Genomic DNA, 24,691 nt, shown 5'->3' on the forward strand with positions numbered 1-24,691 from the left:
CTGAAGTCCAACTCCTGTCCCTGCACAGGGCAACAAATTCATTTTGCACTCTTGCTTTTCACTTAAAGATTCACTGGAGGCAAAAAAATGGTACATTGCAATAAATAGCTGTATTTACTGAAAAAAAAAAAAAAAGACTCTCTTGTCCAAGGATTGTGAGGTGTTTAACCTCAATGCTTTACTTTGCCAGAGGGAAACTATTCCCTTTGTTGGTAGATCTGGTTACCAGAAGTGATAAAACATAGCTTTTGGTCATTATTATACTCCTGGATAAGCTAAATCCCTGCAGGACAGAATGAGATATGCATCATATTGTACATTCTCCATCAGAACATACAATACAAACTAAATCCCTGCACAGGAAGAAAATCCTTGTGTTTTCAGAATGTCATTAACCCAATTTGAATTGCTCCTAAATATCAAGTTAGCTTTCGCTGTCATGTAAAATGTAGCACCTATGTGCTTTATCATTTTAGCAATCACTCAGACAACAAATCAGGTTGCCAAAGTAGTTGTTATAAGCCTCCCAATTTAATTTTTTTTGCTACGATGAGCAGTTCTCCATTATTTTAATAATGAATTCTATCTAAATGTTTTTTTAAACATGCAGTGTTCATTGTATTTGTCTGCACTTAGTTTTACTTGTTCAGATCTCTAAGGAACAGGACAACCCACAGCAAAATGATCTTGTAGAGGAGACAGAGAATTCCATTTTTTGGTTAGTTGTTTTTTAATGTTTTATTAAAACAAGGAAGAAGGCAACTCACTTTCATGGGCTTTCCCCACATAAAATATCAAGGAATAATCCAAAAGGATTTAATATTTTTAATGTCTAAATTATCAGGGTGAAATTATCTGAAACCAACTGCTATTTCATCGCATTAAAATGTCAATATTGCAACTTTTCTTAATGTTGTACACATGACTGTTCTTTTGCTTAAAATTAAGCAAAAAGCAACTTAGCAGACCAAAAATCAATATGCTATTTGGCAACTGTATTACAGATGTCAATTAACATTTTTACTGTTGAGACATCAAGTTTTATAAAAGTTCCCATCTGCTTTTCTTGTTGTGTTCTTACTTACCTCCTCAGTTCCAACTGAGCATCTGCTCTACTTTCACAGCAAATAGGAGCAAATAAGATTGCCTTTCTGTGAAGAAAGCAACTGTAAGGAAGGTGTTAACAATAAAATAATTGTCTGAGTGATTCTTGCTCTTACTGATTTAAATTCAGCATAGAAATTTAAGCTTTACTGACCTACAATATGCCCACTGGATAAAACTCCATGGAGTGAGGCAAACCCTATATCCTTAACTAAGCCAGCATTTCACTCATTCTCTTTGTGCTATAAAATCAATATTAAACTTTATTAACCTACTCTGCAAAAGTAACAGGGAGTTTTGACACCTCCCATGGACAAAACTCTGGCTCATGCCAGAGTACAACAGGGAAATACGTTTCCATCAAGGCACCAGAGATGGAAAAGGTCACTGCAATCCCATTAAGAAACTAAATGTATTCTCATTTGCAAGTTTAGTAACAGTACTGTGAGGAATGTCCTAAGAAGATGGGTTGAGGACTTTGGACTTGTCTAATTTGGAGAAAAGGAAGCTGAGCAGTAACCTCATTGCTCTCTACAGCTTCTTGAGGCAGGTAAGTGGAGAGGTGATCTCTTCTCCCTGGAATCCAGTGCTGGGACATGCAGGAATGGTTCAAAGCTGAGCCAGGGGATATTTAGACTGGATACTTCTTTATCTAGAAGGTGGTCAAACACCTGACCAGGCCTTCTTAGGAAGGTGCTGATGTCCCAGTCCTGTCAGTGTTCAAGAGGCATTTGGACAATGTCCTTAACAAGATGCTTTAACTGGGTCAGCCCTGAATGGGTCAGGTGATCCTTGCAGGTCCCTCCCAACTGAAATAGTCTATTTTATTCTAACCCTGTATAATTCATTATATGCTAAAATTAAAACTTCTATAAATTTATAACATACAGGTGATTTGAAACTGAAATGATCCTATTATAGTCATCTCCAAGGCTGGGGGGATTGTTGGGTTTTCCCCCCTCACATTTTCCTCACTGCTCTATAGGGATGGCATCCACATATGAGCCAGGATTTACTGACCAAATCTTCATTTAAAGGCTCCTTAGAAACCCATTTTTGCAATACTGACTTCTAATGTCTTTCCTCTTTTATCTTCAACAACTGACTAAGTATTATCAACCACTAGGAAAGCTGTCTCTTTTCCTTTATAGCATCTACTTGGTTCACCTGTCTTGAAAAGGAATTAAATCATCTTTGTAGGAAAATCTGAGACCATATGAAGGAGACAAGTCATACACACCCTCCAAACACTTTTCTTGTATTCTTCTTTCCCTAAACTTTTCTCTAATGAGTGTAGCCACTTTTAAACACTGCTCCAACACTGTCAATAAGAAGATTACCATTAAGCATACTTCAACTGGATTCTCCCAGCTTTAAATGGCAAAGTTTATACACAATTTAAAGTATATACTTCTTCAAAAGGTTTAATTGAAGCTATATATATATTCCTTAAACTTTTGAAGCACTGAATGCAGGACTACATAGAGCACTGCCTGGCAAATTAAACAAAATTCTAATCTATTAAAGAGAATTTTAAAAAAGCTTAGTAAAATACCACCATGAATCATTATTTGAAAACAAGCCAACAGCTAATTTGGAGCAGACTAATATTATTTCAAGATCTTTCACAAGTCTAAAACCATTAGTCTTTTCTCTTTTCTTGGTAATTACAGTGAAATTAATAGATATGTTTTGGGATTTAAATGATGACTAGAGTAGTTTTCAACATTTTTACTGGCAAAAAGTCCCTTCCTTATTTCAAAGCTGTTTTTATCACACTTCCCAGTTGAATGGAGCAACACAAGGTCACGGCCACATCTTGGATTTCTCTGACAAACAGGAAATTAACATGACTCAAGGAATCACAACATACACAGAAGAAACCCCCCATCTCATGATACCACCAAGAAGGAAAATGTGCTTATTTCCAAGAAGGAAAATGAGTGCTTATTTTTATGATGGCATCTGTTCACGCAGGCTGAAGTACATGTCCCTATAGGTATTAAAGACTGACATTAAGTACATGGAAGTTTGGCTCTGGAGTAGGGAGACCTGGAGTGTGACAAATCACACTTCAACTGATACATGCTTCAGTCTTCCTTCCTGTGCAGATATAAGACTTTGTGATCATAAGATACCACGGAGTTCAGTTTTGCTCTCAGAAAACCTTCTTTGTCCAGAGAGCTTTTCTAAAGATAGACTAAAAGCACTTAAAATTTCTCCAGATTATTCATCTAACCATGGGGACAAACAATAGTTTTTACCTTTCTGCACATTTAATCTCTTGCAGCAAATGAAAATACTGTTACTTCAGATCTTTGTTCTAAATTTAGCCAAATATTTCCCTTCAGTGTGGAAGTCCTGTTCCAATACCTGCTAATTTAGTTATTTACATCACTTTTAAGTGACATAAAACAAATGTCTATTCAACACAATTAATATATTTAAAAGGATTTAATATGTAATTGCAAAAAGAAGGCTCTCTAGCTTTTGCTAGTGCTAATGAAAACCTGTACATATATAATGCAACATTATCTTTTGGATCTCCTGACATGAAATTTGTTTTGTATGCTCAGTAACAAGAAAGCAAAAAAAAAAAAGGAAATATTTACTGAACCTTGAAGAGCTGAGCTAAATACATCCAATATTGTAGCTAAAAACCCCCAAAAAGCCCTCTAGGGTTGACCAGACTATAAAACAGATTTAACATAATCCATGTTCAGCAAAATGTTTGCAAAAGTTCATCCATTTGACAGAATAAACTAAACATCCTACAAACTGGAAAGGTAACATAAGAATTTTGAGGCAAGGGATCCTATTATCTTACTAGAAAATATGGAAGAAGTGGAAGAAGTGACGCAAATCAGCTTTTCCAGTCCAGTACATAAATCTATTAATGATTTTACTAGAAAAGAACCAAAACACATCCTAATTTGCCAGTAGTGAGACTAAGCTCTCTGAAATATCAGCAGTATTTCTAGTTGTAACTTCCCTTACCTCCATTGATCTGTCAGTGGTATCATCTCATTTCCATTTTGCATTGATAGTCCAGTTTTTTAAGAGATTTCTTTATTTAGTAGAATATCATTGCAATTTTTGTGTAGCAAAATCAATGCCAAATTGCTCAGGTACCCTCTGTATTCCCCTCTTGCACAGTGTTTAGGGGTTTTGTTTTGTTTTGCTGTTCAAGCACCACTGACCAATTAAAAGTGTGGACATCTATTATTATTCACTAGTAGATGAAGACAACATTGAAATTATCAGAGAGGAAGAACAAGTGATTTTAGAAGGAGTTAGAGACAGAAATAATGTTGTCTGGTGTTGTCTTATTCACATTTGAATAAGACATTTACTACAACCTCCTACTAAATTAAAAGTACATGAAAACAACCATACATCATCAAAATATTCCAACAAACTGACATAATTTTGGATGTTGTGGGTTTTTTCTAAGTGTATATAAATGCTCAGTTTTAAAAGTCATTTCAAACCCCATGCCAATTAGTCCTTTTCCAGAACGAGCGCAGCTGATGCTGGTTTTCCAGTCAATTTAGTACAAAAGAAAGGAGCCATGCTTTTTTATGGTTTCCCTCCCATAAAGCTGAGTTTCCCACAGCTTTACATCTTCTAAGGACAGCAGTTCAAAGGCCCAGCAGATTGCTAGTTATGAGTGAGCTCCTCTGTTGTTCAGGGAAAGGTGAGGGATACAGGGCACAGGAAATTCAAGCACACACAGGACCTGAATTCCCTAAGGAGCAGAATCTACACAGCAATATACAGCCAGGCTGGTCCTCAGCTGCACTCACACCAAAGCACCAAGCACCTTACCTTCCCAAGGCAAAACTGATTGATTCCAAACAACCTGAAGTCTAGACAAACACTAATGTTTAAGTAGTACAATTCCAAAGCCTGCAAAAATCCCCTGGACAGCTCAGAATGACAGGGGTTTTTTTTTAAATGCACTTAATACTTTCTTAGCCATGCTATTTTAAATTTGGTCAGCCACCAAATTATAAATGGCATTTTTATTTGCATTCTAGTCTCTGTGTGTCTGCTCTTTGCTTTCAGTTCCAGAAAGTGGAGCAAGTTGTTTGCACAGCCAAAAATGCACAATATTTAGCATGGGAAGAGTAAATGAATTAATAAAACCAGAATAAAATTCTTAAGGTATCACACTCAGAGATCCTGCAAGACTAAAATAAAAATGTGTGAAAATGAAGAAGCACAGCTTAAATTAGACTGACATGAAAAATTATTTCAAAGAAAGAAAGAAATCCAGTTCATTTGGTCACAGGGAAAACCTACTTTTCCATATGAGCTCAATAGAGAATCCCACATATGGACTCGGATGCATGAGATGGCTTCACATTCCTTTTCTTTTTTCTCAACTACAGCAAAATCCCAAGTATGCTGTTGGGTTGTTAATGCTTCATAATAAGGAGAACTCCTACTCTGACACAGAAAAAATGGCTTAAATGAGAACAGAGAAAGAATCTGTATTATTTCAGGAACTCCTGATCTGTAACATGAACCAAAAGATTTGCAACACCCTGAACAATTAATGAAATGACGGTCACTGCTTTTGCTTCTTGGTTGCTAAAGGTTGATAAAACATTTCCAAAATCCCACTTCCAGAAATCTGACCTAAAGGTTTCTTCTTAAAGATTCCTGTTTTTAATCTTCTTAGGGGAAGGCAGAAAGGTTCCTTTATTAATTTTTTAATCACTATATGCACATGTATTTTGTACAAAAGACATTAGTATACAATTAATATAAAAAGTGAAAACTAAAATATCTTTTAATGCATCAAAATAAGCAGATGCTTAACAACTTTCAAAATAGGATAGGTTGTTAAAAAAGCTCAGTGGAAAAATTTTTGTGAACAGCTCATGTTCCTGAACTGAGGCTATTTGAATTTTGCATGGATATGCAAAATCAGCTCTGCAAGCCATGCAGAATGTACTAGATAACCATTACCCTTTTCCTGGAATCAAGCAGGGAACTGTTTCATAACAAAGTCTTGTTATTAAGATTGGTATTTGACAAACATTCCCTTACTTTCTGAAAAATCAGAGGAGATTTTATTTTTTCTGGTTCTCATCTTTATGCCAAATAACTAGGAGGCAAAATCTAAAATGGGTAAGAGGCAGCTGTAGTGTTCTGTCCTCACTTTACAGCTTTTTCATTTCTACAGAGATTTGTTTTAAAGTACTAAATAAAGTGTAAGTATTCACTTGTGTCTGCAGTACTGTTTGAACAGTGTGTGGTACAGAATGCTGAGACACAGCAGAACCCACAGTCCCAGAACCATCACATAAATCTGCAATGCCAAAACACTTCAAAAGAAGGTTTAAATCAAACTAAAAGCAAGATGTAACCAAAAGTCTGGATGTTTTACCAGTTTCCTGATGCTGTCTTTTGCCTTCTTCAGAATATAAATTGGTCTAACAAGCAAAAGCTTTGAATCCAGCAATTTAAACTAACTAAGCTTTAGGAGCTAAAACCTCCAAAGTAAGCTGGTGGGGGATGAGGAGCAATTCTTAAATTTTATCCAAAATAAGGATTCTGTGGGGCTTTAAGCAGATTTTATTTTCCTGTTCCAGCTTGAGATGATTGCATGATCATGGGCAGATCATCTCATATATCCTTTCAGCCTGTTTTTTACCACAGATAATTCAGATGCTTTTCAGAACAGTTTTCCTTACTTGTCTGCTGTAGTTAAAAGCATCAACAGTACAGTCTAAAAAAGTAAACAGTGGGTGACACAAAGCAGGTTCACCCTAAGCCAAGAGGGCTTGTTTGAATTTATTGGACTGATGCTGTGAAAGTGCAAGCACTGCATACACTGGCAGTCTGGAGCACTTTCCTTAGCAGCAGCACCAGTAGTTCATTCACAGCTCCCTGACCTCTTCTGCCCTACCTTTTACCTCTGAGTCCACAGACCTAAGCTTTCTAAATTTTATCATCAGAGAGATTCCAGCATTTGACATCAAGATTAAGACGCACACAGGTAGCTTTTAACTGGTGTTTTCCCACTAAAAACTTCCCATACATGTCTGAAGGAAGCAATCCAATTTGGCACCAGAGATATCACAATCGTTATTACATGCCTTCCTCAATCCTGAGACAACTTCCTAAATGATCTGCGCACATCCTTCCTCTGCCACTCCTACTGATATGCATACATTCCTATATGAAGAAGCAGTTTTGAAAAATACCAGAAAAGATAGCAAGAGATTGTAAGACTATAATTGCTTTCTGGCTTTTTAAAAATGCTACTATTCAGTTCTTCCAGTAAACTATGCAAATCATAGTTCATTATTTATTTTATCCTCCTTTCATCCCACTAAGCATGCTACTGGGCTGCACATTTTTACTTTTCCCTAGGGACTCCTAACTCAGTGCTTCCAGTTGTTATGGGTCAATTTTCATGCTTCTTTCACAGCCTTACTTGGTTGGTTTCCCCATTTCTACCCACCCTGCTGATGACTACAGAAACAGCAGCAAAGGAGGGGCAGTCACTCATATCTTCCAGGGTGTCTAAGCTCCCAGGTTTCTTGAGATACATAAGTGCATTCCAACAAAAACGGATACTTCAGCATGAGCTTTCCAAAGGGGTAGGATAGGGGAACAAAAAAACCATCCAACAGTACTGAAGAGAATTAAAGGTGCCATGCTTGTACACAGGTAAATTTAGAAATGGTTAGAGCAAATCAAACCCCAAGACAACTGCACTGTGATATGGAGAGATGGCTAGAATTTCCCAGGGAGTGTTTGCGTGATCATTATGGCCACTGAAAAAAGGAAGTATGAACCTGTTTACATGAGCTACTTCTTAAATATGTGCACAAAACAACACAAGAAACTTTACTCAAGATATTCTAATCTCAGAAAAAAACATCTAAAAGTCATCAGAATCATTACAACCAAATGTTGACCTCTTTTACCTACTTTACAATAGAATTTTTTACCACAATCATCCTGCAAAACAGCAACCAGTAAAAATATTTCCCTTTATGCTATAGAATATTTTCACCAACCTAAAAAAATTAACAGCTGTCCAGACTCTCAAGATGCAGTGGATAGATGATGTTTCCATGTAATTTAGTTAAACTTCAAAGCTGAACCCTCTACAAAATTCCAGATCCAGCCAGCTTTAAGAGGACAGGACAAGTGTGGCATTATTTCAATCTGTCTTTACTCACTCCAATCTGCAATGATATACCAGAGCCACATTCCTTTAATATTAGGTCACTTGCAAATGTTAAGCCTTGGGCTTTAAAACGTGACAAAGCCTGTTGCGCTGAAACAACTGGTTACCCACCCAGAGCTGTAAGCATAGGCGACACAGTCTGCAAAGAGTGTTCACCTTCCTGTATCTAATCACAACTTCTCCCTCTTCTTAAAATTATAACAATATTTGAATGCATTTTTTAAAAAGAAAGAAGATAAATTAAGTGTTGTTTGACTACATACTGAATTTAACTAATGTAGAGTATAAGAACCTGCATTTTAAATAACCCTGTTGAAACATGCACATTTCATAAAGCTGGATGATTTCCAATGAACCTTGTAATAAAAATACCTGGAGAAGAAGCTGCTGTGCAGATTATAAGCTCAAACTGCAAAAAAATTAAGAATGTGCAACAATGATCACATTGAAATATCACACACCCAAGTGTTACTCTTCTGTTTACAGGAAGTGACCCCAACACATAAAAATAAATACACACTTATCACCTCTCCTTTTCAGCCCTGCCAAGGAGCTACAAATGAGGCAGTTTGCTTCCTCCTCAGTGCACATCCATCCACCAGCAAGACTGCATCCAGCTGCTCCCAGTTTTTACCATCTCCCACATGTCTACATTGACAGTGGCCTTTCTGGGTGGTAACTTCACAATGCAATGACAGAGTATTGTATTTAGACACACCTTGCTGAGTATGAAGAGAGAAGTCTTTGGTTCCATGCTGGGTGATAGTCAGATCAGTATACACTGTCCATTAATGCAGCCATGGGCAGTTCACAGAGTGAAAAGGCATGGAAGCAGTACAGTAATCATTTGATAGGGATATGCAGGGTATGCTAACAGATAGAGCTGTTAATTAAATATAGGTGCTTTAAAGGTTGGATTGCATCTTTCGACTGCTAGCAGCAAGACAAACCATTTATCATAAATCATTGTTCATAATTTCTGTACATTTTTGTAGAAGTGTATGGTATGGCAAGGAAGATGAAAAAAACAGTGTCTTGGCTCAAGAGCCCAATCAGAGCAGTTCAAACAGTTTTTGCATCTGTGAACCATGACTGAAAACATTATTTTATCATATCCAGAAGAAATTTTCACTGTTTTTATTTCTAGACTAAAGCCAGAAACCCAGACTATGGATGGCATTTGTTCCCTTCCTCATGACTATGGAATACAGATGACGTTTAACAACCCTGATGCACAGGGAGAAAAAACAGTGAAATGAATGCAACCATTCCAACAGTTTGAAAAGTACAACTGATCTTACAATAGTTCAACTTCCTGCATACCTTTGTATACAAAATTACACAACTTCTTTGCTTGACGAATGGGGTGGAAAATACATCTCTGATTATAAGCAGTTTTGACAACTAAGATTTTTTCCCATTTCTAAGTGGAATAACTGGCAGGAGAAAGCTGATTCGTGCTCTGTATTATCATCCCTATTTTCATCTGTTTTTATCTTAGGGGAAAAAGCTTTATTCACTTTGAGTTTTTCCACATTACATGTTTTTCCCCGTCTGATATTTTTAGGAGTTTAAAATTAGTGCATATATTTCATCAAAACAAAATCATTGTAACTGACTGAGAAACACTCACAGCTCCAAGTTCCTGAATGTGGGTGCAGATGTTGGATAACAGGGAGAAGGGTAGTTTTAATGCTCCCATGAAAATCCACCCCTTTTAGCCCAACTGCAACTCAGAAAAAATAGTAACATTGCTTAAAAGCTTCAAAGTGTCTTCCTTCAATGGGAATTTGCTTTTTAGAAATTGCTTCTTAGATTGACTGATTTTGCCCAGGACCAGGAGGCTGTAGAAGATTGTTCTTGTGTTTGTTGCTCCCTGAAGCTCTGGAACTCCAAAGCTAACAAATACAAAGAGGCAGATTCTTATGAAATAGAGAAGAGAAAGGACTAAAACTTGGAACAATCCCAAATTCCTCAATCTGGGCACAATTTTGAAGTTTAGCAGATAACCTACACTGAAAAGACATGAGGGCAACCCACTGAACCAGCTGACCTGACAAAGAAAAAACACCCTGCACATTTGAGAACAGAATTGTTGAAAATATTTTTCAATGCATCCTTTTAAGGAAATATGTATTTTGATTAGACTGTGCAGACATACCAGATCTTTCAGTGTATTCTTAGCTATCTCTGCTGGTTTGTTTTACACAATAGAGGTGTACCCTGTGTCTTCTGAAAGAGCTAATAAGCTTACAAACAATCCCCAAGAATTAAAAAAAACCACCAGTGCCTTTTTTCTCCCAAGAAAGAACTACTTCACTTCAGGAACATTCATGGAGCCCAGCAAAACAAATCTCCTGACTTGGTTTCTCCTGGAAATAATGACTTGGTAATGCATTGAAAATTGATCTGTAAAATCACTGGGAAAGAAATTTGGCTCATTTTCCTTTCAGATCTCCTACTTCTGTAAGAAAACAAAATAGTTCAGGGAAAGATTATCCATGCTGAGAACTAAGAAATAATGCAACCTGCTTACCTGATCCTGGCTAGGTGTTGCTGCACAGGCTGATGCTGGAAATGGTCAGGCCACTGATGGTGAAGGCAGAAGGATGGGGAGGGCTGAAGACAGCAGGCAGGCTGATAGACAGGGGTGTGTTTTTGGCAAATAGAGGCTGAGTACTCAGTGTGTGGCTGCATACAGCATGAGGTCATAGGAGATGATGCTGAGCTGCCAACCACTGAATGACATTCTTGCTTGCTATTATGGCTACTTAAAGAATGATGGTATGGACAAGGGTGGCAGCATTGCGACAACATCTGCTGAGTTCTTTGGTTGTCTAAAGGCAGAAAGGATGGTTTGATTGTTCCATTTAGTTGCAGGCAGCCATTAAGACTTGGTTTTGATCTTGGTGTTTCCTTGGATGGGAGTTGATGGACTGTGATGTCTCTGTCATTCGCTGCAACAACCCCTGGGCCAGCAGCATTTGACAAGATGCTGCCATTGTTCAGGACCACAGAGTCAGTGGTGTTGCTCATAGCCATGCTCCAAGGTCCCAGTGGACATGTGATGTTCCTGAGGAAACAAATAAAGCGCAGTTTAGAGAGCTGCAGTGTTTTCAGATGCTCAGAAATAACTTTAAATTAACATGAGTAAAGCTCTGCTCTGAGCTTTACCTTTTGCAACACAGGGAAACAGGGAAAGGAGCCATGCACACTGCCAGGAATGTCTTTAAGTACTTAAATTTGTTGAACAAAATGTTAAGAGAGAAATTATGTCAATTTTCAGTGATTACACCAAGTTATAAATCAAATGAATAGAGATTTATCAGTGTCTGTGTCATAGCTAACAAGTAATGGCTGACATGCACAGAGCAAAATCATTGTGCACAAAACTAAGCTAATAGCCGCTATTTATAAAAACAGATTTTGGTATAAACAATGTCACCACACCTTGCACTGCAATTTACCTGTGTGCTTTGAAAAACTGCAGGAGACAAGCCTACACAATAGAGATTATTTAATAACCAATAAAGTGCTGGTTTCAGTAACCTCCTTTCCAATTTCTATTAAAAACAAGGCATATTCATGTTTATAAAGAAATTTTGAAATGCCTTATTTGAATAAATCAAGCTATTTCAGCAGATATATCAAATTTTCTGAATAGCAGATTAGATCTTTAGCAGAAGCTCAAAATGAACTGTTGCGAATACTAAAAAGATAGAATACAACCACATGTTTTTACCAGGTTGACAAAAAATAATCCCAGGATTGAATTACTGTTGATTGAGAAGCTTTCACTTCCCAGCAACATGTACTCTAAAGGCAGTGCATAGAGTACACTAATAATGTAATGTGTCGTAAATAAAGGATATGAAAAGATTTTCTCCTAAGGTTTTTCAGGCAATATGTAGATAAATGAGAACTATTAACATTGTAGAAGTGACCACAGCTCAAGATCAAAACTTGTGTGAGGTTCTTACAGCTGTCAGTTTTTCCCATGTTAACTATAACTTTGTTTTAATAAGATAAAAAGGTAAATTTGAGATCATTATTTTGATAAATAACATGAAAGGTCAAACACCACACTCAGATAAGAGTTTGCTACCCAATTTACATGACCCTGGGGGAGGGAGGAGGGAGCATGACAACACTAATTATGTGCTACTTAGAAGAATAAATCAACACTTGCTGAAAAAACAGAATCAGTTAATTACAACTGCTTTGACTTTTTAATACCGAATTTAATTAGCATCATTTTAAGTCCAAATTGCAAGGCTTGCATTACAGACAACCGAACTTTGCAGGGAGACACAACATACATAGATTAAGGCAGATAAGCAAGGAAGTTTCTAACTCATTTTCTTCCCTGATACCTTTGCTGAATGCTCAGCGAGCTAAGCCTGCCCAGCCAGCTGAGATATTTAATTGCCTGTATGCTAATTCTGAGCAAAGTGCTTTTGCAGACTGGAATGTCCCCCACCCGCGTAGCATCTTCCTGAGACAGAGCTAAATCCCCCACTTCTGAAACGAAAATTAATCCTCTGCTATTTGTTCTAGATCATGTGCAGAGCCAGATGCCCTGGGAAATCACTTTCATTTAGATACCCACTCAGAACAGGAGAATATGCTGTTGGACAAGCAGATTTTTCCAGCCTTCAATTCCACACATTCCTGCCAGGTACCCCCTCCCCTGGCCCAGGAAAGTCAAGCCCAAGGAGGACTTTCTGCTGAGCATAGAGAGCAAATTCAAGGGGCTGGCTAAACTTCAGTTTGGTCAGAAGAGATGTATCAGTTACGTGAAATTCCACTGTGTATCAGCAGTCTGGTTTTCTCTCACACTGCAGGCAACATCAAATCTCAGTGAACAAGTGAGAGCTGAACACTGAGGCAGAGAAAGTTCCTCTCCAGGTGTCTGGCAGCATTTTTGGAATTTCTGGCTGCTTATTTTTACATTCACTCACATAAAGATAGGCTGCACAGTGATGCTGCTCCATTTGTTTCTAAGTCAGTTGGATCCATCCATATCATCACTTGAAACTGCTGTACACTGCTCAAAATTACTGTCTACTGTAATAATCAAACAGAAGGGACAGAGAGACTGCAAATATCTGATTTTTCAGGAAGAGAGACACACATTCTTTTGCTTTAAACCCAGGACACTTACAACGTTAATTTTTAGTAGCTGTTTTCAACCACTTCATGAAGGAAACCACACATCTCTGTGCCAAACACAGATGCCCAACATCGTGCCCGCAACTGCTGGACAACCCCACCACAGACACAGGGCCTTGGCCCTTCAGTGTATCTGTGCCCCTTGAAAACACTGACATGGCAATTGTAACTTTTGTCCAGACAGCTCAGCAGCCTCCATTTAATATGATCAAAGATAAAGGCTTTATTTTCCATAGATATAATAGCTACCTATGCACCTTTCGTTCAGAAATGTTTTAGAACTACTGAATAGAAGAAAAGATCCTCAGTACCACAACATATAATTCTGCGTTTGTTCTCCTGTTGAACAAACAATTAATGAACCATTTCAAACATTAAAATTTTAACAGACAGAGCTAATTAATTCTTTTTTCTTAGGCCTTGAGGAACTCTTGAGTTCCGTTCATTTTTATGGACTCTTAGAAAGGCAATGGAAGCACCTGCTTGCCTTGAAGTTCTTTTAATAACACATTAAAGGAAGAGTACCTTGCATGCTAAGGTAGCCATCTGATTAAATATTTTATTCAGTCACATCTATGAAGAACTGGGACTCAAACGTTTCAGTTCTCTAGAATGTGAGCTGGGCTGTACATTTGCATTTGGTTTGGTAACTTTTCTCTTTTGAGTCACTGAATTTGACCAGGCTAATGTCATCTGAGTTTTGTTTCATTCATGTTTGAGAGAATTAAAAGTTCTGTACTATGGTACTTCATTTGTGTCCCTCTTTAGAGAAGTGGCTGTAAATCCACTGACAGCAAAACTTCACCTGCAGCTGTCACACCAAAATACATTCTTAACTCTCCACTGCATTTTGTCTCCTCTGCCATAATTGCAGTGACTGGGAACTTAGAGAGATGTAAAACTGGCCCAATGAAATAGTTAACGGAGAGTCTTATCTTTAGAGGATTAATAAATAAGCCAATTAAGATCTGACAAGTAAAAGCATAGTATGATTTTTAAGATGACATGGAATGGGAAATCTAAGAACATGCGGACCATAAAAAAAAGAATCTAAAAATAGGAATCTTTGAAAATTCAGTCTTTGAAAATTCTGAATTCCTTTAATGTTGAAGTTCATTTTTGCTGCACTCCTCAGACTGCTCTAGGAACTGGCATTCTCCAGTAGAGTGGGGGTTTCAGACTTATAAAACTTTACACCTGAAAGCTTTGAAGTAGTGGACAGGTACCCTGAACAATGAGACGGTAGAAAATACAGGTTCCAATGCAGACAGAATCTTCTACTTAATAGAAGATTAAATACAATTAGAAAAAGTGTTAATCTACACATTTAATATATCCCACATCTCTGGCTGCACACAAGGTATTTTAAATGTGATCATCTCTGTAGAAATTATGCCAGTTGGACTGATAAGGGAAGAAAACCAGAATTGTCTTTAATTACTGCACTCTTGATAGCAGTAACTGCTCAGAAAGGACTTGAGCCACGCAGTTCAAAACAACTCCTGGAAGAGCATTGTATCTGGAATGTACCATGGTCTGCAGTGGCGATATTCATTCTTAACAATTTTATGGAGTAATCCATCTATTATTTGTGGAGCTAACAGGGAACAGACCTCACCCAGTAGACAAGCGTTGCAAGCCCTTTGGGAAACAAAGTAATCCCGTACAACTATGTGGGATTTGCTGTTCCCCACACCTGCTCCTTTGGCTGCAACTGAAAGATTTTTTTTTAATTTTAGTTTCTTTAAAATTAAAAAAAAAAAAAAAAAAAGCAAAACAACAACAACAAAAAAAAAAAAAAAAAAAAAAAAAACAACCAAAAAACCCAACCAGACTTAAAAAAACATTGGTTCAACAAATCCCATCTGGACTCAATGCCTGCAATAGGGAATGATAGAAATGCAAATCCAAGAAGGAATGACGTAGTGGAAATTTAGTATAACCTAATATATTAGTACAGATAATTTATAGATTTTTAGAAGACAACACAGAGAACAGCCAAGTGTTGAGGGTTTTTTTAACCATGTAAGAAAAAAAAATACTCCAAATCTGTAACTTGCACAAAATCAAAACTAAACTGTTGTAAGACTTTAGATTTTTCATTTAAGGTAGGAAAGAATTCAAATTTCATTTCAAAGTTACCTAAAGCTTTTCGGTGTAGTCAGCATTGAACCACTCAGCCAGCTGAACCAGCCCAAGCTTTATGGACTTCACAGATCTGTCAGCTACAAAGCATCATAGTTCTGAGATAAACATAATGTCCAAAGTAACAAAAATGTCTTTTCATGTAAAAATTCATCTAAACCAGCTGTATTCTAGAAGCAGTGCATTTCTAAAATAAGCAACATTTAACAATCCCAGTGCTAACTGGTACGACTCCTTCCAGATGAAATACCATAATGGCCTTGCAGTTCTTCAAGATGATGAAGTTTTCCAATGTAGCCAACAGTCTTACAGTCTGTAAACTCACTTAAATCCTCTCCAGCCTTCGTCTGCTCTGCCAGCCAGTGCACAGCCACTCTAAAGAAGGGTTTGCTCCTCCTTCACATTACCAGAATTCTTTGTATATTTGCTTTTTCTCCATGCCCAGAGAAGTAACAGGTGGTGCTCGGTGTTTGATACTGGGTTTCATGGGAGATGTCTACGTATCTATCACTGCAATGGTCTTTAGCAAGTCAAGCTGCTTCACGGTTGTTGATCTCCATTTTGGCTCCCAGCTAGACATTCCTCAAATTCTCCAGCTCTTACTCCAATGCTGTCATACTTGGTGCTTGGTTTCACTCAATACCTCAATTCTTGCTCTTCCATTTCAGCTGTTAACCCCTACCTCTTCCCTGAAAAGCTTTCTCTGTACAAAATACAGGTGCTTCCCAGAACGAGCCATCCCTGTGTTCTACTTTTTTGCCCCAGGTATTTCAAGTACATTAAATATAACCATTTCAGCTTCAGAAAGTCTCAAATTCTTATTTCATAAACGAGCAAGTTTACCTGGTGTATTTATTAATGCAGCCATTTCACTTTGTGAAATGGTACAACACAGCTCCTATTTTTGAGAAATGCCATCATGGTCAGTGTGTTTTCTGCACAGTCTATAAATACCCATATTGTCAACTAATGTCACCCTATTAACAAGCAAATTTTCAGCAATCTAAGTCCTTGTTCCATGAGGTAGTAGTTAGCAGACAATTATGAAGCAGAAGAGGTTTGTAGAGGGGAAATTTCCCCTCCTCCAAGTGTTCTGAGAGCCAGCTGTCCCTGCTATCCCTCTCCGCAGCATTCAAGGCTTTGAAGCTGTCCTGTTTTGAACCTGAGACTCCATGAGTTCATTTCCTGTGTCGCAGGCTAGCTCGGGAACCGCAACTCCTGCGCCAGGGAGTTTCCAGATGTCACCATGCCAGCACCACGGCTCACGTACAGATGGGCACTGGCAACCAGTGTTGCCAAGCTGGCACAAGAACCAACCCACCAAAGACAGCTGTGGGGTGAGAGAGCTGGGAAAGCCTGCAAAGGATGGGAAAACCCAACCTCTTCAGACCCTCAGAAGCAGATTTCCTTTGCTTTTCAGCTAAAGTTACTTCTTCTGGCACAGAGAACCAACAACAGCAGACCATTTCCAGAAATCACTTGCAGGGCTTCAACTACAGAAATCAACGGTAGTGCTTTAACTTACAAAGTCTTTTCAAAGTCAAAATTTACAATAGATATAATGAGACTAGGGACAGAAGCAACAACAAGGAGCTCTGACTTCTCTTCTAGAAGTTTTGTATAATTCTAAAGTTTCAATTAGAAAATAAAGAGGAAAAAAAGCATATCTATGTCGGGAAAATGAAGAAAATACATTGAAGTCTGAAAAAGCTTCAAATACTCTGAGTTTTGGAATGAGATACAGCTAGAATCAGAAATTATTGGAACCATTCTATTTCAAGAAAAAATGTGCATAGTTCTGGAAAGTAGGTGTACACCTCAGCACAGTTTAAGAGCCCAGAAAGCTGTTAAAGAACCTCAGACATTGCTTACAACTGCCACACTGTCATTGCACTAAATCTTATTTACACAACTTACTGACTTTCCATTACCATATGAAAGACTTTAAAGTTTTTGCAATTGCAAATATTCTGATCCAAAATAGCTCTAATGTGCTTACACAGGATAGGAAGAAATTAAAATACAGCTCTTTCTGGGTGTAAGAAGAGTTATTTGCATTGACAGTTCCACAGTTTTTTACTTCATTATGCTGTGGGACGAAAATTGAAATTACTACAGTTGTAAAGGGACACAAAAGCAACACTTTAAGCTACAGCCCCAGCAATACCTACCAGCACCCTGCCTATATAAATGTTACATAAGAGCTTAAGAAACTGCTCCACCATTTTCTTAGAATCAGACTATTTGTTTTCTGTCCAAATTTTAAAACTATGTTTGAGCACAGTAACATAGTAATAAGAATTGTTACTAATATTAGCATTTTTCTTCCAATTTTAATAGGAGCACTAATATAATCTCCCTCTACAGTACATTAAATAAGGCAAGGAATCAGTGAGACCGTCAGGATACATCAGGCAGGGTACACACTGGCAGTCACACCTATCTGATAAACACAGAGCATTTTTGCACTTGGCTACAGAAAACACAGCAAAGCACTTTTACATTATCAGTCCAGAATAATTTTCTTCGAAAAATAAACATGGCAATTGTTTGGTTCCCCCACCGTCCCCCCGCTTAATTTCCCAAGCTTGAGTGGGTTTAAAGTCTCCTATTCGCTGAGCCGTGCTCTGAAGGTCAGTGATAAACCTCGTACAGCACTTTTATCACAGCGTATCTACCCCAAGAGCCGGATCTCGAGTCGGGGCGGGGGGGAAGTTTGCTTTCTCACCAGGCTCTTCAGCGCTGGCAGGGTCCTGTGCTAAACTCTTCGGCATTTCTACTCAACTGAAAAGCCTCCCACAATCCCAGGAGCCCACTTACATTACAAAGTAGCATATCAGTGTAAATAACGCAGAGTTAAATCTCCATCCCCGCGCTCTCTGAAGGCACGGCTAGGTCCGAAGCGACCCAAGGGGACGCAGCTCTGGCCACTCACCAGCCGCAAATCAGGGCAGATGGGCAGGACGGAGGCGGCAGCCCGGTCTCGATCCAGCTATCCCCCGGCTCTGAGCACGCTGTCCGCCCAGCCGGAGCCGCTGCTCCGCTAGCCCCAACACTGGCCCCGAGCGGGGAGCGCCGGCAGCCAGGGTCGCCCCTCCCCGCGGCAGGTCCGGGCTCTGGCAGCGCCTGGCGGCTCCTCCCTGCTCCTGCTGCTGCCGCGGGCGCCCCGGGCCGCTCCCCGCCTTCGGTGCCGGCCCCCTCGGATCCGGTTCGGACGCCGAGCCGAGCACTGCCGCCTCACCTGCCCGCGCCCACCGGGGCTGCGCGCCCCGCGGGCTCCGCGCCAGCCTCTCCGCATGGAGAACACGAGTGGCACTGCCTTGGCACCGGCTGCTGCAAAGGGAAAGAGCCGAGGAAGGCGGGAGACTGAAAACAGGTCCGGGGCTCATTTGGAGTGCCTTTCAAACTCACTTCAGGCCTCATTAGCTCCTAGCAAGGGCTTTTTTCCCCCAAGCACCAAGCTCTTACTTCATCCTTTAGTTGTCAGGCGAAATATATTGGTGTGTGGCTACAAATCTCAAACAGGTCTCCAGCAACAGAATACCTACTGGGATTTAAGGGCCTTTACCCCACCAGATTTTACGATATTTGTACCTAAAAAAGCTTCCCCCACAGAGGAGTACTTGAGAACCTGCAGTTCATCTCCACATACATCTCAGATCACAATTCTGCATAAGACTTTATAAATACAAACATAATTATTACAGACTATTACTGCAAAAAACCTGAAAATTTCATGGTTCACAACTCAAAATGAAAAAATAGAGATTACCAAAGTCTGGAGATAGTGAAAACCTCAGTTCTAGGTATTAACGTGGGGAACATGGTACTCGCTCACTTAGCAGAGGTGTTCTATGAGGAGCTCAAAATCCTACCAGAGGAAATGCTACAAACAGGTCTCAGTCTGTGGTTTACTAGGATATTACGTTCAAACTAACTACAAAAGCCCACAGGCTCACAAGCCTTGTGTTTTGGGAGCTGACTCCTGGTTTTTCCTCAGCTCTGGGTATCTCAGATACAAAACTCAGAACTGGTATCATCCTGGGGCAGATCCTGTGAATCAGCCTCTGTAAATCCAAAGTAGATCACAATTCACAGGCATCTGATTAGCTTTCAGAAGTGCTCTCCTTACTCTCTATTGAAATATGGGAGTTCTCATTTCAGGGTCAAGTTGAACTAGTTGGAGCAAAATGAATTGCTCATCTATAAACACCTTTACTCTTTGTAAAGCAAAAGATTTAACCAAAGGAAACACTGAAGTGCAATTTCCCTTAGTGTGACCTTAGAATTATGCATTCCAATTGTGATACAAGTCAGCTTGTATCACACAAGGCAGCTTTTCCTGCTAATTGGATCGGGTCTTTAACAGGTGGTGAAAAACTGTGCTGCTTCCCCACTTCTCAGGGGAAACTTTTTTTGTTAAACCTGTCTTCCTGGACTTTCTCACTGAGCTTAAACTGGGAAATTTCACTGGCATCAGCTGCCATCTCCACCTCCCCCACAACATCAGTATCCCATTTAGAACATAATTTTTCTAACATTAATGGATCCTTTAACAGAAAACTTGCTTTCTATCCAAGGTAGAACCATTCAGCGTTAACGATCGAGGACAGATTTTATGTCAGAAATGTATTTTGCTCAAATCTATTTATTAAGCAAAACGGCACTACTACAAAGCAGGCAACTCAACCATAATTCAAAATGAAAGTAGGATGGCAATACAGTATTCACTTTCTGAATATCTGAAACACATAATATAGCCTGGAAGCACCAGAAGAATAATCTCAAAGTTACTTTTCCAAAGTCACACAACTCCATGTATTTTTGAAAGACATATCTACTAATAAAAGTATTTCTGAAATGTGTCAGTATTACTGTGTATCAGTTCAGTGCAGACACTGTGTCCCTTGTATTTGCGAATCACCTCAAAGAAATGACAAGAGGCACATACTATTTGCTCACCACTTTCATATCAAGGAGGAAAGGGACTACATAAATCTAAAGGATTACAGTCTGTTAAGACTCTTAAGATTATATATACTGCAGAAAATAGTGTTAGTTTCTAAGCACATCAATTTAATGCAGATACTTTGTTCCCAAGGGTGATAGTAAAACAAATGTATAATGTATGTTCAGAGATATGCTTAATAAAAGTATTTGTCCAAAAGGGATTTAAATAGTGTACAATATATTAGAATTACAGCCTTGTAGTAGACTATTGCCCTTACAGTATCTGAAAACCAAACTCAAAAAGGTGCTGAAAAACCATTTCCCCATGCTACACTTAGGCCCTGCAGAGCCTTGGTTGCCCTGGGTCCCCCCAACATATTCCTGGTTTGGACATTTCCATCATCCACCCTTTAATATCCCCGTCTGCATCACTTCTAATGTTGCTACTTATCTTGCCATTCATCTTCAGCAATGGCAGACAAATGGTGACTTCTTTATTCACAAGTGATTAAAAATACAACTAAGCCCTACAGCATATGGAATGCAGGTCTAGTGAAAAAGAACGGAAGACCTTAGAATGATTCAAGGCAGACCAGGAATGTCAGATTTGATCTGTGGAAGCCCTGAGAAGATAAATGAGTTTATCCTATAAACTGTGCTATTCACATAGATGCCTGGAAATGCATCTATGCAGGGAATCTGGAGGACATCTGCACTACTAATTCAGCCTTGGTTTAATTCAAAATGATCCTCAATGTATCAGGAAGTTCTGTCCATAGGTATACGGATCTGCCAATACATTTTACAAGTACTTTGATTGTTCAGGCAAAGAAAAGCTCTTTAACTTAGAGAAAGCATCTCTTATGATAACTTTTTTTCTATCATAAGTTGTGGTTTTTTAATTGAGATTTTAAAATAATATTTTTCACAGTATACTTCATGAATAAAATCAAGTAGTAGTAAAAAGACTAATACAGTTCCCAGATTTATGTATACAATACTTCAGGAAAAGATAATGAAGATAACCATGGTAGAGACTCAAAGGAGCTGTAGTCTGTGCAAGAAAATGAGCCTAAAAAACAGAAGTTTCTATTTACAAAGCAGGACAGAAATGCATGAAGTTTTCTCTCTTCAAACAAGATACAAAGAGCTGCAGTACTTGGCCATGACCATTCCATAGCCTCTCCTAGACTGAAGACATCAGGCAATGCCACTGAGTGCCAGCCACTTGTCTGACCTCTGTCTGCCCACGATCAAGAGCCATGACTAAGCTGCTACCCTTGCACCACAGTAAGTGCAGCTAAATCTTGAATCTTTTCCTGGCTAGATGGCCTCACCTGCCTTAGTATGACATTAATTACAGCTTCTTCTTGTCACAGTGTCACTCTTCCAAAGAGAGATCCAGAATATGCTGAAAGACTTTGAACATTGCATGTTAATAAGAGTGCCAGTGGAAGTCTTGGGTGTTCTGGGGTCAAATGGGTGATGAAGGACTCAGCAAGTGCTCAGGAAAAAAGTACAGAGGCTTCAAAAATCTTTGAAAGCCAGACAGAGGGCACAAGAGGTGCTGTAGAAATTCTGATGAATTGCTAATGAACTGGGGAGAATAAGGGTATATGGAATAAAAGAACCAATCAGAGGTTAAAATGACAAAATGAGTTCTGCACGTGACACATGTACTCTGCACATATTTTATTACAGCTACATTGAATTTTTATTACAATTCCTATCCACCTCCAGAATTTCTTGGCTGATGGGTTTTTTTATTTCTTGGATGCAAAAGTCTCTGTTGCCTTTTAGATGCCATAGCACAGTACTCACAGTAGGCAATTTACCAAATGCCTTTTAAAATAAACAACATAGCAGGAAAAATATTGTTTGGTAGGAAGCAACCATTCATTTACTATTTTCATACTAAAGTATATTTTTGTGCAATGCTTGAGGTAATATAAACGTAACAGAACCTTACTCAAAGGCACACAGGGTACAGACCAGGAACTTCCAGCTTCTACCAGCACTTAGGACATGCCAGCACTGCACTGAGAATTGGACTGAGTCAGCTTCATCCATCAGGGATTACAAGGTCATTACTGCCACTGATCCTCACACCTGACAACCTGCAGAGATCCAAGAGCCTACACGGTGTTCCCAAGTGTTCTTGGGTCCAGAAATATGAGGCACAGACACAAGTGACTTGAGACTGCAGACATGCCAATGTGAGCTGTCTGCTCCTAAGCATAAACTGAACCTGAAAAGAGAATGCCTGTGTCCATAAGGAAATGAAGCCAGAAACTCTCAAAATTGGCATTTGGAAGCCTCTGAACATTGGAGTTAATTGACAATCTCTGTTATCTATCCAAAGAAGAAACAGAATATTGCAAAATATAAAAACAAAAGTAGCCAGAAAAGAAAATCTGACACTTTAATCTGTAAGTATATTTATTTGAGATACAGGATGAAGAAAATGCAGTGATTGAAATTCAAGGTATTAAAATCTGCATCCTCTTACACTGGTATTCTTCTATACAGTTTTTTCTTCTCCTTGAAGTGTACAAGACAGACCTTCTTATAATTACAGGTCATAATATAAGCAAAACTGATTCAGTATCATCATATACCTAAGCAGAAGCCTTAAGTACACTTACAGACTCCTCCACTTACAGACTGCTGCCTCCACAAAGATGAAATATTGTCTGATCAATAGAGAACATAAAGTACATTGACGGTCCTTCTCCAGCTTTCCATTCTTTTTTTAATATGCCGGAAACTGGACATTTAAGGCCACATCAGCTTAAATAACACAAAGTCAAAGCACAGAAATAAATTTCTGGGGCAAAGAGGATCTTTCATTATTCACAAAGAGCCTAGAACAATGTCCTCTCAGTCCCTAGTGTAATGAGAAAGTTAGTTCAATATGAATCTGCAAACAAATACTGTGGAAACTTAAGGCACCAGGAATATTTCTCTATCTGCTCCAGGGTGCCCTGGCCCCATGGGGAGCACTGACTTCAACCCTCATTCATGGAGAAAGATTCCTAGACTTCAAGACAGACTAGAATCCACAAAAGTGTGAAACAGACTATAGAGAGTAATGTAGGTATATCACTTGGTGAGAAATTTAGGTTTTGGGATTTTTAGTATGTTGTGGATGGAAGCAAGATGGAGGGCACAGGGTGTCGTCCTGCATTTCTTCTTCATGCTGCTTCTTCCTTCTTCTTCTTGGGTTTGGGTGGCATTTTCTAATTGGGCAGAAAAGTCCATATTGTGGCCTCTTTGGGATCAGTTATTGGGTTAAAAGGAAAAATAATCTAGGTGTCAGTTTTTAATTGGACAGTTTAGTCTTAAAAGACCTTCTAACAAGAGATAGTTGGCCATTTTGTGCCTTCTAATGAAAAGCTGCTGAACTCACAGTAATGAGGCTGTTTTACTGATAAGAAATAATAAACACTTGAGTCCGAACATGAACTACCATCTCAAGTGCCTTCAATCCAGACCCAGAGAAACTGACAACTGGGATCCCCACAAAACAGAGCCTGATTCTAAACTATTTCCTTTATTGATTTTTGGCCTTTATTAATTTTTAAAAAAGCTCTCAAAGTATGATAATGACATTTTACAGCCTTGCCTCTTCTCCCAACTGAAACAAGTCACTTGTCAGCACTTCCCTAACTTTCTTTCATTGAGCTTCTGAGATTTTTAAATGTGAAGGCTGAATTTTATGACATATAAGACTGTCTTGTTTTATCTACTTACAGAACAGAAATACTAATGTAGATTTAATGACTTTTTTTTTTTTGGTGGACATCTAACAGACATAAACCTTTTATTTTCCATGTTTCCAAACAACATGTACTCTGAACTGAAATGCGTATCTGAGGTTCCACAGTAACTCAAGTCCCACATCACACAATAAGCTTTGGAAAGCTATTAAGTTTTAAAATTCCCCACATTGGATGAAACTATTTATATTTCTAAAAAAACCCTGAAAGTTGTGTATTAACCATGAAAACCAGAAGAAAACATTAGATTTAATCTCTGCAAAAAAGCTTTAATATGGAAAATTTATAAGACAGTTTTATTAGCATCTCAAATAGCTTTCAAATACTA

General features: G+C 38.7%; 1 protein-coding gene across 1 annotated transcript in view; it reads right to left on the reverse strand.

The window, feature by feature from the left end:
* DISP1 (dispatched RND transporter family member 1) overlaps positions 1-24,691 on the reverse strand; it is a 96,770-nt gene that overhangs the window by 20,210 nt on the left and 51,869 nt on the right. Inside the window, exon 2 of the mRNA XM_005495353.4 lies at positions 10,854-11,390. Coding sequence (XP_005495410.3) covers positions 10,854-11,390 — 537 coding nt within the window. The remainder of the gene's footprint in view (positions 1-10,853; positions 11,391-24,691) is intronic.

This window comes from Zonotrichia albicollis, chromosome 3, assembly GCF_047830755.1.
Source record: "Zonotrichia albicollis isolate bZonAlb1 chromosome 3, bZonAlb1.hap1, whole genome shotgun sequence".
In the NCBI taxonomy this organism is placed as follows: Eukaryota; Metazoa; Chordata; class Aves; order Passeriformes; family Passerellidae; genus Zonotrichia; species Zonotrichia albicollis.